Source organism: Carassius carassius, chromosome 47, assembly GCF_963082965.1.
Source record: "Carassius carassius chromosome 47, fCarCar2.1, whole genome shotgun sequence".
Taxonomy (NCBI): domain Eukaryota; kingdom Metazoa; phylum Chordata; class Actinopteri; order Cypriniformes; family Cyprinidae; genus Carassius; species Carassius carassius.
In genome coordinates, this window is record NC_081801.1 from 15945019 (window position 1) to 15957781 (window position 12763).

At 38.1% G+C, this 12763-nt stretch overlaps 2 protein-coding genes across 2 annotated transcripts; both read right to left on the bottom strand.

The window, feature by feature from the left end:
- Positions 1–3166: 3166 nt before the first annotated feature.
- Positions 3167–4590, bottom strand: nhp2 (NHP2 ribonucleoprotein homolog (yeast)). The gene is made up of 4 exons (XM_059541641.1): positions 4349–4590; positions 4123–4192; positions 3927–4032; positions 3167–3832 (listed from the first exon to the last, which is right to left on the bottom strand). Exons 1-4 carry the CDS (start codon positions 4497–4499, stop codon positions 3707–3709), a joined length of 453 nt encoding a protein of 150 aa, XP_059397624.1. The 5' UTR covers positions 4500–4590; the 3' UTR covers positions 3167–3706.
- A 362-nt stretch (positions 4591–4952) lies between these two features.
- Positions 4953–12535, bottom strand: grpel2 (GrpE-like 2, mitochondrial). Its single transcript, XM_059541640.1, has 4 exons — positions 12378–12535; positions 7284–7443; positions 6347–6428; positions 4953–6261 (listed from the first exon to the last, which is right to left on the bottom strand). Exons 1-4 carry the CDS (start codon positions 12452–12454, stop codon positions 5939–5941), a joined length of 642 nt encoding a protein of 213 aa, XP_059397623.1. The 5' UTR covers positions 12455–12535; the 3' UTR covers positions 4953–5938.
- Positions 12536–12763: the final 228 nt, after the last annotated feature.

The following is a 12763-nucleotide window of genomic DNA, read 5'->3' on the forward strand; positions in this document are numbered from 1 at the left end:
CGGTTAGAGCTGGCAGGGTGAAGCGGGTGAGGGTTGAGGGGGTGTCACGGTGGCGCGTGCTGATGTTCGAGAGGGGACGGCAGGCAGCAGGTGCTTGTTGACACCCTAAACACAGGCAAGGGCAGTGCCAAGCCCTGGAAAAGACATAGATGAGCCGGGACCTGCATCCTCCTGCCTTGCATCTCAAACAGCCAACTTGGTACGTTAAACATGTCAACAGAAAAATGACAGCAGAAAAAAAAAAAGAAAAAGAAAATGTGTGGAGATTTGGGAGATAAAGGCAAACATGAAATGATAGACGAAAACTGTACATTGGTTTTCTCAATCTTTCTGTTACAGTGCCTTTTTTTCTGTGCTGTGACATCAGGACAATTGTGAAATTAGGCTAAAAAATTTAAATAAACCCATAATCGTGTGAAGGTCTTTCTGTATAACTACATTTCCAATGTACAAATTGTACCAATACAATGTTAATGTGTTGTGACTGCCATAATGGGTTGCTAAGTTGTTCAGAGTGGGTTTTAGCATATTAATATGTGGTTGCTAGGGTGTTTTGGTTGTTTGCTATGTGGTTTATGCTGGTCTTTCAACCTGTCCAGATGACAAGTGCCTAAAGTGCCTAAAATCCCTCTAAAACCATCTAACGAAGATCAATTAAAACTTTTTGTTTTGTTTTGTTTGTTTTGTTGTCTTTCCAGCAAGGCACTCCCCACCTAAAGTCTAAATAATGAAAGTGACGTGACATTCAGCCAAGTATGGTGACCCATACTCAGAATTTGTGCTCTGCATTTGACCCATCCGAAATGCACACACACAGAGCAGTGAACACACACACACACTGTGAACACACACCCGGAGCAGTGGGCAGCCATTTATGCTGCAGTGCCCAGGGAGCAGTTGGGGGTTCAATGCTTTGCTCAAGGACACCTAAGTCGTGGTATTGCTGGCCCAAGATTCGAACCCACAACCCTAGGGTTAGGAGTCAAACTCACTAACCATTAGGCCACGCCTTCCCCTAATATTCTATATATTTTATTTTTTTATGGTTTGTTTTTTATTTTTGTTTTTGGTTTCAGGGTGTTCCACATATAAACTTTCAGTGATATTCTGTATTTGTTTTGTCTTGTCTTGTTTTTCGGCAATGTGCTCCAAGTGTCAATGCTATTCTGCTTAGATATGGCTCATGTTTTTTTATTTTTTTATTGTATTATCCATTGCATGAAAATGAAGATCTAACAACTCCTCAATCCTCAGCAACTCGCATAACTTGAGGAATCATTTGCGCCTGTTTTACGCTGACAATTAAGTGTTTGTTCAAATAGCAATAGTGATGCTTACCTTAGCAAGAACCCCTAGTTAGTGGTGTTACAATGCAGGCAAACAATTTCACACCTCTGTAGCTAAAATAATAAATTACTTCAATTTATTTTTCCATTCCTTTGGTCTGTTTATCCTCCAGTGCCCATATTAAACACTGGCGTCACTTTGAAGTGTGTACACTAAAACATGGCTGAACTTTAAAGCTTGTTTGGTAAACTCATGGCACTGCAGTGTCACCATCCCCCTGGACACAGGTGACTCAGGTCAGACCATGTCCCGCTGTTGGGAGTAAATAGGTGAACACGTGGCCTGGAATGTGGCTCACAGGAAGGACATTTGCATGACATTGGACATTTTATGCATTAATGCAGTCACTGTCCTACCAAGATCTTCATCCATTAAGAAACAAATACAGTTCAATAGCCAATACCTGTGTCCGGTTACACATATTATGATAACGAGTTCAGCAATGAAGCTCCAAAACACACACACACACACACACAAAAAATCTAAAATCCAATCAGAATTCATCTGCATTTCCTGAAATAACTTAAAAAAAAATTAATCGTTATCGTTGCTGTTCTTCCAGCACATAAGTTCCTCTCCTCCAAGTACCTCCTCAGACCTGGTGGAATAACTGTGCTCACAGTACCTCAAAAGACAAGCCAAACATATATATATTCCGAAACGATGAAATGTGAAGCTGTATTATCCATGTCTTCCATGCTTGATGTCTTTATCATGGATGCAGTGGCAGTAGTCTGAAGTGGCAACCGTCCAGTGCTCAGGTTTTAGCAAACTGATGGACTCAAAGCCCTCTCTTGTGCTTTTATACATGATTTGGGAGTAATATTTGCCAAAAAAAAAACAACAAACATCATGGGAGTAAGAACATTTCTGTATTAAATATTTAAGATGTCAACACAGACTGAACCAGCACCAGGAACCTGGGCCTAGGGAAACGAAAGAGTCTCGCAGTGGAGTCTGTTTATCAGTTTCAACACCTAACACACTGTGTTGCTGCACCAAACAAAGGGGCCCTGCTCTGCTTATGGTCATATTCTATTACAGTAATGAGCTTTAAGTAAACACATGAGAATGATTAAGGATATCTATCATGTCTTGATACAATACACCGCATACATACAATGAACTTAAGTGAGGAGTGTGTTAAGGCTTGGTGGATACTAGAAGTAACTTCGAATGGAAGGACAATACTGCCACCATGTGGACTGTTGCCAAAACCGTTATATAGCGTTTCCTTTTACATTAGTTTGTCAAACGTTGTTTCAGTCCATTGTACAACCTATTTTCTATGTTAATTTATGGACAGATTATTTTAGTTTTTGTAAACGCAAAACAAATGCAATACACAGTAGGCATAATAATGTATATAAAGGAAAAGTATAAATAGTTTTGAGAATGTGAGACAATGTTTACTATAGATCTCAGTATGAGTGCACATCAAGTGCAGCCTGATTTGTTGCCAAATCTCATTAATAAATATGTCGCACCATGCAAAACTTAGATGTCTGAAAAACAAGTACATTGCCCACACCATTGTGCTGATGTCTTACAGAACATAATATGAAATATGCATTAACATCATGCCATCTAAGACAGAGGAAAAGTCATCAACGTTACATATTGGTCTAACGGTTCATAATTTTTTTTATGCATCTTAATGTTTCCAGATCTTGTTTTATTTTGTATGATCTTTTTAAATATAAAATCTCTTAATATTATATACACACACACACACACATTTTAGTGTGATTTTAACATAGGCAGATCAAACACGTTTGTTTTAAAATAACGTTGAAGTACATGAGCCCAATAACTCCGATTCATTCTCTTAGAACGCATATGCATGGTATTCTGTGGAGAACGCATTCTACGATTTTATTTTGATGATTTTTCAATATTCATAGCACTGCATTTTAAAACTGAACATCCAGATTTTAGGAACTATAAATGTTTTTGTAAAGATACACTAAAATGGTAAAAACAATTAAGGTTTATTTTGACAGAGCTTGGAGCTCTCTTTCTTAACCACTACCCCAAAGCGGTTAAGAAAAACGAAAAATAAACCAATACATCAAACATACAACAAACAAACAAGACCAATAGTGTCAAACACTGAGAAACACAACAGCTCCATCCACTGTCAGGTGACATGAACTCACGCTTCGTTTAAGCAACTGCTATCATACATTTGTGCTTCTTTCAGCAAAAAGAAGCCAATCCAGAACTGGGTTCAGTCTCTACATGACATGAGATACACACTGGTGAACACCAACACCATGATGTCCCTCACAGCCATTCTAATCTGATTTGATACATTCAAACACTCTTTTAAAAACTAAAATAAAACATCCAAGTGTCCTCAGATTGGTTTTGGCAGAGACGTGACTTCCTCCAGACACTCATCATAGGCTTCTTGATATTCATCATGTGGTTTGATCATGATAACACAGGTGGGACGCTTTGATCCAGCTGATGAACCCAAATCCTGCAGAAAGAGAAAAACGTGTGTATTGTAACTCTGTACCCTATTTGACTTAGAAAGGCAAATATAGTATCATAAACCGTTCTAATGAACTTACAACTTTAGATGGCACGTAAGCATAAGGCATGTTTTTGTCTTCACACATGATTGGTAAGTGACAATACACCTCGATGGGAAGAGTGTCTCCAGCAAACACCACAATACTGCAAGATGACAGAAAAAGTGTTCAAATAACAAACATCACTGTGACCTGATCGACCAGTGACTGATTGATCAAATAAATCTCGCCTTACCCTCTCTCTCCTTTGTTGATGAACTTCTGTACCTCTTTTACACCTCGTCGGATCTGTTTGATTTTAGCCGCTGTACAAAATAATGAAGAACATTTATATTAGCTCACTGCAGCCACGTGGCTCTCTTTAACAATAAAACTATATAACCACATTTAATACATTTTATTCAGATTCAAATGTCCTATAGCTTAGTTATAGAAAAAAAGTACTCTGAACTATATTTTACCTTTTTTGACGCACTTGTAGAGCTTCTTGCTTAGTTTACGCGATGCAAGCGGGTTTGCGATTGGGTTTACATTAGCTATTAATTCTTGATATGATTTCTCTGTTCCCCCAGTCTCCTCTTCACCAGTTTTCTCCCTCTTTACCTTCGTCATGGTTCGCTAAAAATATGTGAAACAAACTTAAGAGTTTAACTTGAGATTTTGTTGCCTGAGAACACACGTGCGGAAAATCTAAAAATCTGACCGTGTTTCCGGTGTTTCAGTCATTCTCGGCACATCCCAGGGTTGCCAGGTTTTCGCAACAAAACCCTCCCAATCGCTACTCAAAACTAGCCCAATGGCGTTTCGACGGGGGTTCCCGGATAATAATAAAAAATCTCATTATGGGGTTAAAATAACGTTTTTCGCCGAGGATCCTCCAGTAAATTTCTCATCATAGGGGCTAAATAATCACGTTATTGGGGTCTCTTCAACCCACGGACATGAAAAGCAACCGGCGGTGACAGTGTTAATGTAGCTCAATCCAGCGGGAAAACCACGGACTTGGCAACACTGGCACGTTCTGATAGTTATAGTTGTACATACTGACCCCTAGAGCACAGAATTATCAAATGATTAGATTTTATTCAGTCAAAACATCTTGCCATGCACACACACATTCAAAACTAATTGTCTGCAAAATTTACAACGACTACTTCTGTAAAAAAAAACTTTATAGTTTTAAAGAAAATAACTCACAGTTTTTCTTCTACAAAAGAAAAAAAGACAAAATAAGGGCAAACTATTACAAAAAAATATATACATATAAATATTTTTATGTTCATTTTATCTCCCAAATAACATTTTGTTCTATTCCACTTTGGATACATATTTATCTTATGTGCATTTCTCCACTCTAAAAGAGAAAACATAGCATTTTGTTTTGGGTACTGGTGGCCTATAACACTTCCTTGACACAGCAGACAGACTTTCTGATAACATTACAATAATATTCTATGCGTTAACATTGGTCAATGTTAGTATGATGCATTATGAACTAATATTTAGTAGAATGTATATTCTTAAATTACCATCAATCAAGATCAATGAATGCTGTAAACATGGCTGTTCATTGTTAACTCATTAACTAGTGTTAATCATATAGAATCGTATTGTAAAGTTTTACTTTCTTATAAAAGTCATTACCGCTTTTCCCCTTAAGCTCCAAAACAACTAATCACTTACAGAAACCATGACAAGGAGTAAAGTGCATTTTCCAGGTCAATTTAACCCCACAATTCTTATTACACTACAAATGTAGTGTCTTGAACACACACAAGACAATAATGAATCTTTCCAAACATTAAATGGGCATTGGACATTCTGTGAATCAGGGGTTCAAAAAACAAAACAAAAAGCCTGATTAATTTGTGTAAATTACAAGTTAGAAAAAACAAAACAAAAAAAACAACATTTATAAATACATATAAATAACCATTACTTCAACGAATGAGCCAAATGTGTAGTTGTCTAGAGATGTAAGAACACTGGTATTGTACATGCTAAGAGTGTGAGAAACACAAGCAGGAGAGGACTGAACTAAGGTCCTGTCACTACTCCTGTGTCTTCACAGCTATACCCACAAGGGCGTGCCGAATGGTACGTCCATGGAGCATGTAACCGTCTTGCTTCACCACGGCTATGGTGCTGGGCTCCACTCCCTCTGCTGGAGTATGACAGACGATTTCATGCTGATATGGGTCGTAGGTGGATCCCACAGGGCTCATCTTCTCCAGTCCATGTTTGGTGAAGATGAACTGCAGCCGTCCCTGTATGTGTGCCAGGTATTGTGTTAGCTGCTGTACTCCATCTCTCTCCTCAACCTTCTCCAACAGGTCTGCCACTTCCACAATGTCACGGCAGAAACTCTGAATGCCTTTAGGAAGAGCATAATGTTTCATGTAATGCTGCTATAATAATGCAATGTGAACAGCTATTATTTGCAGCTAAATTGAAGTTACCAAATAGTTTGGCATCCTCTACAAACTTCTGTGTTCTTCTTCTGACATTGTCTGAGTCAGCTAGGGCTCGTTTGTATCTCTCCTGTGAAAAGCACAAAAAGTTTGATTAATAATTGCCAAAAGCAAAAAAATAACCAAATTACAAATATAGCATTAGCTATTATATACAATTTAATTATAACAATTGAGTACAACTGTGTGACTACAATGTAAGTGTACAATGTATTGTGTTCCTGTAGCTCAATTGGTAGAGCAAAGCGCAAGGTTGGGGGTTCAATTCCCCGGGAACACATGATATGTAAAAATTGATAGCCTGAATACACTGTAAGTCGCTTTGGATAAAAGTGTCTGCTAAATGCATAAATTTTAATTTAATTAAATTTACAATAATTATTTGAATTTGACTAAAAATGTTGCATTATCCACTGACATCACTCTCAGGCAGTAAATCAATGATATTTATCAATGAAAATAACCCTAAAATTACCAAATACTGACCAGATCGACATAGCAGTTGATAGTTATATTTTAATGTTGCATGTACTCCAGAAAACCATATACATATATTTAAACTCTAAATGACATGTTTTCCATCATGAATGAGTTTAGTTTCTTAAAAAGCTACAATAGCTTACAAATGCCCCTTTTCCACCAGAATTGTTCACATTTGGAAGCCAGAACCTGTTCTTGGCTTGAGGAATGAACGATGACACAATGCTGGTACGTGTTTTTTACCTGACTACAACCAGTTAAAAACTGAACACTGCACAGGCCTGTATTTGTAAAGGCAGTTCGGCTCTTCTGTTTAGCGGTTTGCAGTAACAGGAGTGATTTTAGAATACCAGCAGCTCCCATAAACTGCGGTACTCTTATCTGCCTTTTTAAATTGGAACTGAACCCCTTAATTAATTTGCTTTCTCACACATTTTGAACTTACAGTGAGGTCGTGAACTTGCTCTTCCAGTTTTCTAGCTCTTATCTCTAAAGCTCTGACATGTGTCACAGAGTGACTGTGGTCGTCATCTCCATCATCACCATGGCAGTCATCACCAGCACTACGATGCTCTGCTGCAGTGCTGAAGAGGCCTACGACGGACCTGGAGCAAAGAAAACATGAACACCGTGATCACCTACTTCAAAATATGCATTTTATTTTTTATTAGACAGCTTCTAAAGCCTATATATATATATATATATATATATATATATATATATATATATATATATATATATATATATATATATACACACACATGTATGTATGTGTGTGTATATGAGACAAAAATACAATTTTTACACTGCAGTGAATGGGTGCAATCAGAATGAGATTATCAAACAGCTGATAAAAATGTTACAAAAATCCACAAGTAATTCACATTCAATACTTCAGTTTTTTGCTTCACACACTGATGGATTGGAGTCATGTGGATTACTTGTGGATTATTGTTATGTATGTATTAGCTGTTTGGACTCATTCTGACAGCACCCATTCACTGCAGAGGATCCACTGGGGAGTATGTGGTACATTTAAATTAATGCTAAATTTCTCCTAATCTGTTCTGATGTCGAAAAAAAACTCACATCTTGGATGGCCTGATGGTAAGCTAATTTTTCTTTTTTTCTTAACTATTTAAAGGATTGTGGCAGGGTTCTAAATTAACACCCGCCAAATGCGGGTTAAAATTAATTTTGGCGGGTGTTAATTAAAACTTACTAGCCAGTTTGGCTGGTGATCCATGGCATGAGTCTCTGTTCTTGGTCATTTATCCCCTGGCAGCACTTCCTACATTTCCCATGAACACTGTGCTGTAAAGCTACGTAATGACGTTTCATATGCCCATTGGCTGCACGCAGTTTGCAGTTAAAACCAGCGTGAAAAAACATGGAAACGAATAGAGCGTCCATCAGAAAACACAGGGAAGAAGAACGAATGGAGCCAGAGCAGGGAACATCGACTGAAAGAGGAGGGAGTTAGCTATTAAAGAAAAAAATGAAGATTAAACTAAATGCGGCGGTGGTTGGGACCGATTCTGGGGGCGAAAAGAGGAACGAGGCAGGGGATGAGGATATTACGGAGCCCCGCACATCACCTGTAGGAGAAAAAACAATCAATCCGTGGCGACGGTTTTGCAATCCATCCCCTCAGTTTATAAACCGTACTCACGAATTCATAAACCGTTCCTTCGGTTTAACAAACCGTGCCCACGAATTTCCAATCCGTGCGCTCAGATTTTGTAAACCGCACCCTCGGTTTTTGAATCTGTACCCACGAATTCATAACCTGCGCGCACACTTTCGCAATCCGTTCCCATGGATTTGTAAACCGTACTCACAGATTCATGCAGCAAGCTCCTACGTGTTAACATACAGTTTTAATGAATATTATTATGTGGAATGGGTCTACAGCAAAGTGTCTTAAGCGATTCTCTATCAAGTGTAGTACGAGGTGGAATACAAAGATTTAATAAGAAAGATCAAAATCTTGTTAAATTTGTGATAATCTTATAATAGCACTTGATTATTATTGTACAATAAACCTGCCATTGTGACTGACTCTGGAGTAATTATTTTTCCTCTTTTGTAAGTTGTTTTGGATAAAAGATTCTTATGCATAACCTGTATAATAATATATAATAATGATAAAAATAAAAAGAAAGTTATTTGTATAATTTTAATTTGTAGGCTAAATAAATGATTACAAGACAGTAAAAATGTTTGTCATAAAATAATTCATGAATTGCTTTATTTCTAAATAACCTTTGACAGTTTTGGAAATGCTTGTGTACAATTCTTTCTTAACATGAAGACTTATTTTTGTGATTTTATTATACTAAGCTCCATCCACCCCACCCCACCTGCCGGAGTTAGATGCATGCTTCACTGTTAATATTATTATTAAATAATTAGGCCAAAAATAACATTGCATTCAGTTAGAGAGAAAAGGAATGAAAACATAACCGGCATATTATTTGTTTTGTATTGCTTTTTACCCTTATTTTCTTCTTTTTAGCGTTTATTTTTTTGGCCATAAAACACAGGCGGCTGTGTCTTATCCTATTGGTGATTAATGTAAAATAAACGCTAAAAAGAAGACTATTTTTTGAATTCTGATCGTGGTCTCGTTGGATACTATGAAAAATAATGTTTAAAGAGTAACTAAACCCTAAACCAACTTTTTTTAGTTAATGATCTATAAGAATGGGGCTTTATTAGTGCTGTTCATTGATTCGAGTAACTTTTTTGACATTTGAGTATAAAGTGTTTTAATTCTATAATATATGGTGCAAAAACGTGTGAGTGCTGCCCTCTTCAGGTTGAACGGTGGCTACTGCAGTTGATTTTTCTTATTGGATGTTGCGGTGGCAAGTGACGTAAGCGGTGGCAGGTGACGTAAGCAGTTTCCAGCTCACCACGCCCCTTGGTACGAGCTACCACGCCCTTGGCAGTATAAAACCATCAAAATCACTGTAGTGAGTCAGGAGCTGGAATTGCGAGTATTGGTAACGACCAGGATAGACTAATATAGCATCTATTTATCATAGCAATTATAGAGTTATTTAGATCTTCAAGTTAGCGTAGATTTATCTGTATTTAGTACAGTGGTCAGGATGGTACGGAGGTGTGTTGCTGGTTGTGACAGCACTGCTGGACTGCATAGTTTACCAGCAGACTTTAAAATTAAGCGCCAGTGGTTGCATGCATTTGGCCTGGAAGACCGCAAGTTCCCGCCTAGAGCTCGAGTGTGCAAACTGCGTTTTACACGGGATTGCTTCTCCAACGCAATGGAGGTGGAAATGGGCTTCTCCACACAGCTTGCGCTGAAAAGCGACGCGGTGCGGGAGTTAAGACCCCAGTTTGAGCCAGTGGCTCGAATTAATATGAACAGACACCTCGACATCCTCCACTTCAGGTAAAAGTGGGGGAGAAAAGTCCTCTACTTCAAATGATCGCTCTGTTGCAAAGCTACTTGCGTCACTACAGTCACTCTCCATTTTAGCGTCTCTGACAGCAGCTGTCAATCAATCCGTCACTGCGAGTCTCAGGATCACGCCGCACTCGCTCAGCCCCGCCCTCGGTTCGTCCCCTGTATCTCCGCTGTGATCTGCCCACTTTTCAGCATTTTTCAAATATTGTCAGTGGGTGGAGTCAGGCTCTGAGCAGGGGTTTAGTTACACTTTAATAAACAGAAATGAATCTGCCGGTGGGGGCGGAGCCACAAATGCGTGTCAGTTTACAAATCCGTGGGAATGGGATTGCGAAAGCGTGCGCACGGATTATGAATTCGTGAGTACGGATTCAAAAACCGAGGGTACGGTTTACAAAATCTGAGCGCACGGATTGGGAATTCGTGGGCACGGTTTGTTAAACCGAAGGAACAGTTTATGAATTCGTGAGTACGGTTTATAAACTGAGGGGACGGATTGCAAAACCGTCGCCACGGATTGATTTTTTTCTCCTATAGGTGACGTGCAGGGCTCTGTATTACGGACAGAGAAACAAAGAAAAGAAAATTTAATGCCAAATGGCTGACGGGTCATGAATGGCTTGTGTTTGATCACAAGAATGTCATAATGCTTTGTCAGGATTGCCGCATGTAAGTTAGCGAAAGAAAAAACAAAACAAGCAATTTCGTGGTGGGAACTAATAATTTTAAATTTGAGTCAGTGTGTATTTTGTTGTAAGCACTGTACTTTATATGTGTTTTTCATGCCAACAATGTTAATAAAATGATCAAATGCATTCAGTGGCACTCATAATTTGTTATTTTTACCGGGAAAAAAATGGCTAGTGGAAATTCTGATTGGCTGGTAACTTTAGAAAGTTACCAGCCACATTGGCTGGTGATCAAAAAAGTTAATTTAGAACCCTGGATTGTGGTATTTAGCTTTTTGCTCAACATTGCTGCAATGCTCATGTAACACATTTCTTTATAACATTTTTTACATAGGAAGATCTGACTGGGAAATTAATATTACACAAAGTAAATAAAAAAAAATCGAATTTGATCCCAAAATATGATTTTTTACATTTTCAAAGCTTTAGCCCTCCGCTTTTACTTTTTACTGACAGGATTCAACGAAAATTATGGTTACTCAAGCCAAAAGGGCACTTGGACCATTTTCTTTTTTTCTAAAACACTACAGCACTTGTAATGTCACAGCAAAATATTTGGCATGTAATAATTTGCTCTGCCGTTTCAGAGACTAAAACTAAAACATGAGAATGAAATAGCACAACATGGCCACAATTAACCTAAAACAAGTTAACAAAATACTCATGGTCATGGGATTCATTAATTTGTCGACATGATATCCTGTCATATTAAACATATACAAACTATAATTTGATAAAAAATTTAATAAAAATTTATGATTTTCATAGTGGGTTAAATTTGAAACAAATGATCACAGATGGCTGCAGTTTCTTAGGACAACAGAAGGGTCAGTTTGACCCGTTTTTTATATGTATGTGCCAAGAACAAAGAGAAACCACAAGAATGCAATACAAACCATTCATCACCAATAATTACACCTTCAGTCCGTTTAACATGTATAGTTGTGAAAGTAAATGAGCCATAGGATTGATTACACAACGGAAAGTAAAGTTTTGACAACACTAAACAAACATTTAACTTGTTTAAATAGAGGTCATAATAGTACTGTTACATTTAATTGCCCGTTATTATGAAAGGACGAAGAGTTAAAGCAAGACACAGATGTGAACGTGAGGTGACAGATGTGATTGATGGCGCAATCTTGCTAAACGACTTTAAAACACAATATACCCGCGGTCGACGGGTTCTTCGTTTATTACCAAATTTAAACTCGTCTGGGTTGTATTAATTGGTTAAACTGAGATTTGAGTCCCTCTACACAGTTACGTTAACTCACTCGTTAGCCAGTTAGCAGCGACGCTTAACGTTACCTTACAACACTCTAAACGGTTAAAATGGCGATAATGTTATCAAAACCCTGTTTTTTCGTATTATTAGCACATTTGTGTGAATATTAATCGATAAATCAAGCTTTACCTGTTGACTGCACTTGGTGTTAACCTGCAAAAATCGATGTGAATTCTTCTGGTTACGGGCAGAAAGCGCACGGCCATTTCCTCAGTAGAGTGTGTGGGTGGTCGGTGCGCGTGACATGCTCGAAGAGTCACTGTTCAGAATAAGTGAGTCGACTCACAAAACGACTCTGAATCGGGCGTTCCTGGTTTTGAAAATAATTGAAATCTTGCATTTACGGCAACTTATCTTTTATTATAAAATCATCCATTCTGACTGGTGTTTTGGTTCTTCTGTACTGTATTTGACTGATTGAATATAATCTTAAACGCGATAATCTTCTTAAGGGGGTTGTAAACCTTTTGGGCCCCAGGCAAGGACCACCCATCCTGCTCAAAGACCCCCTAATT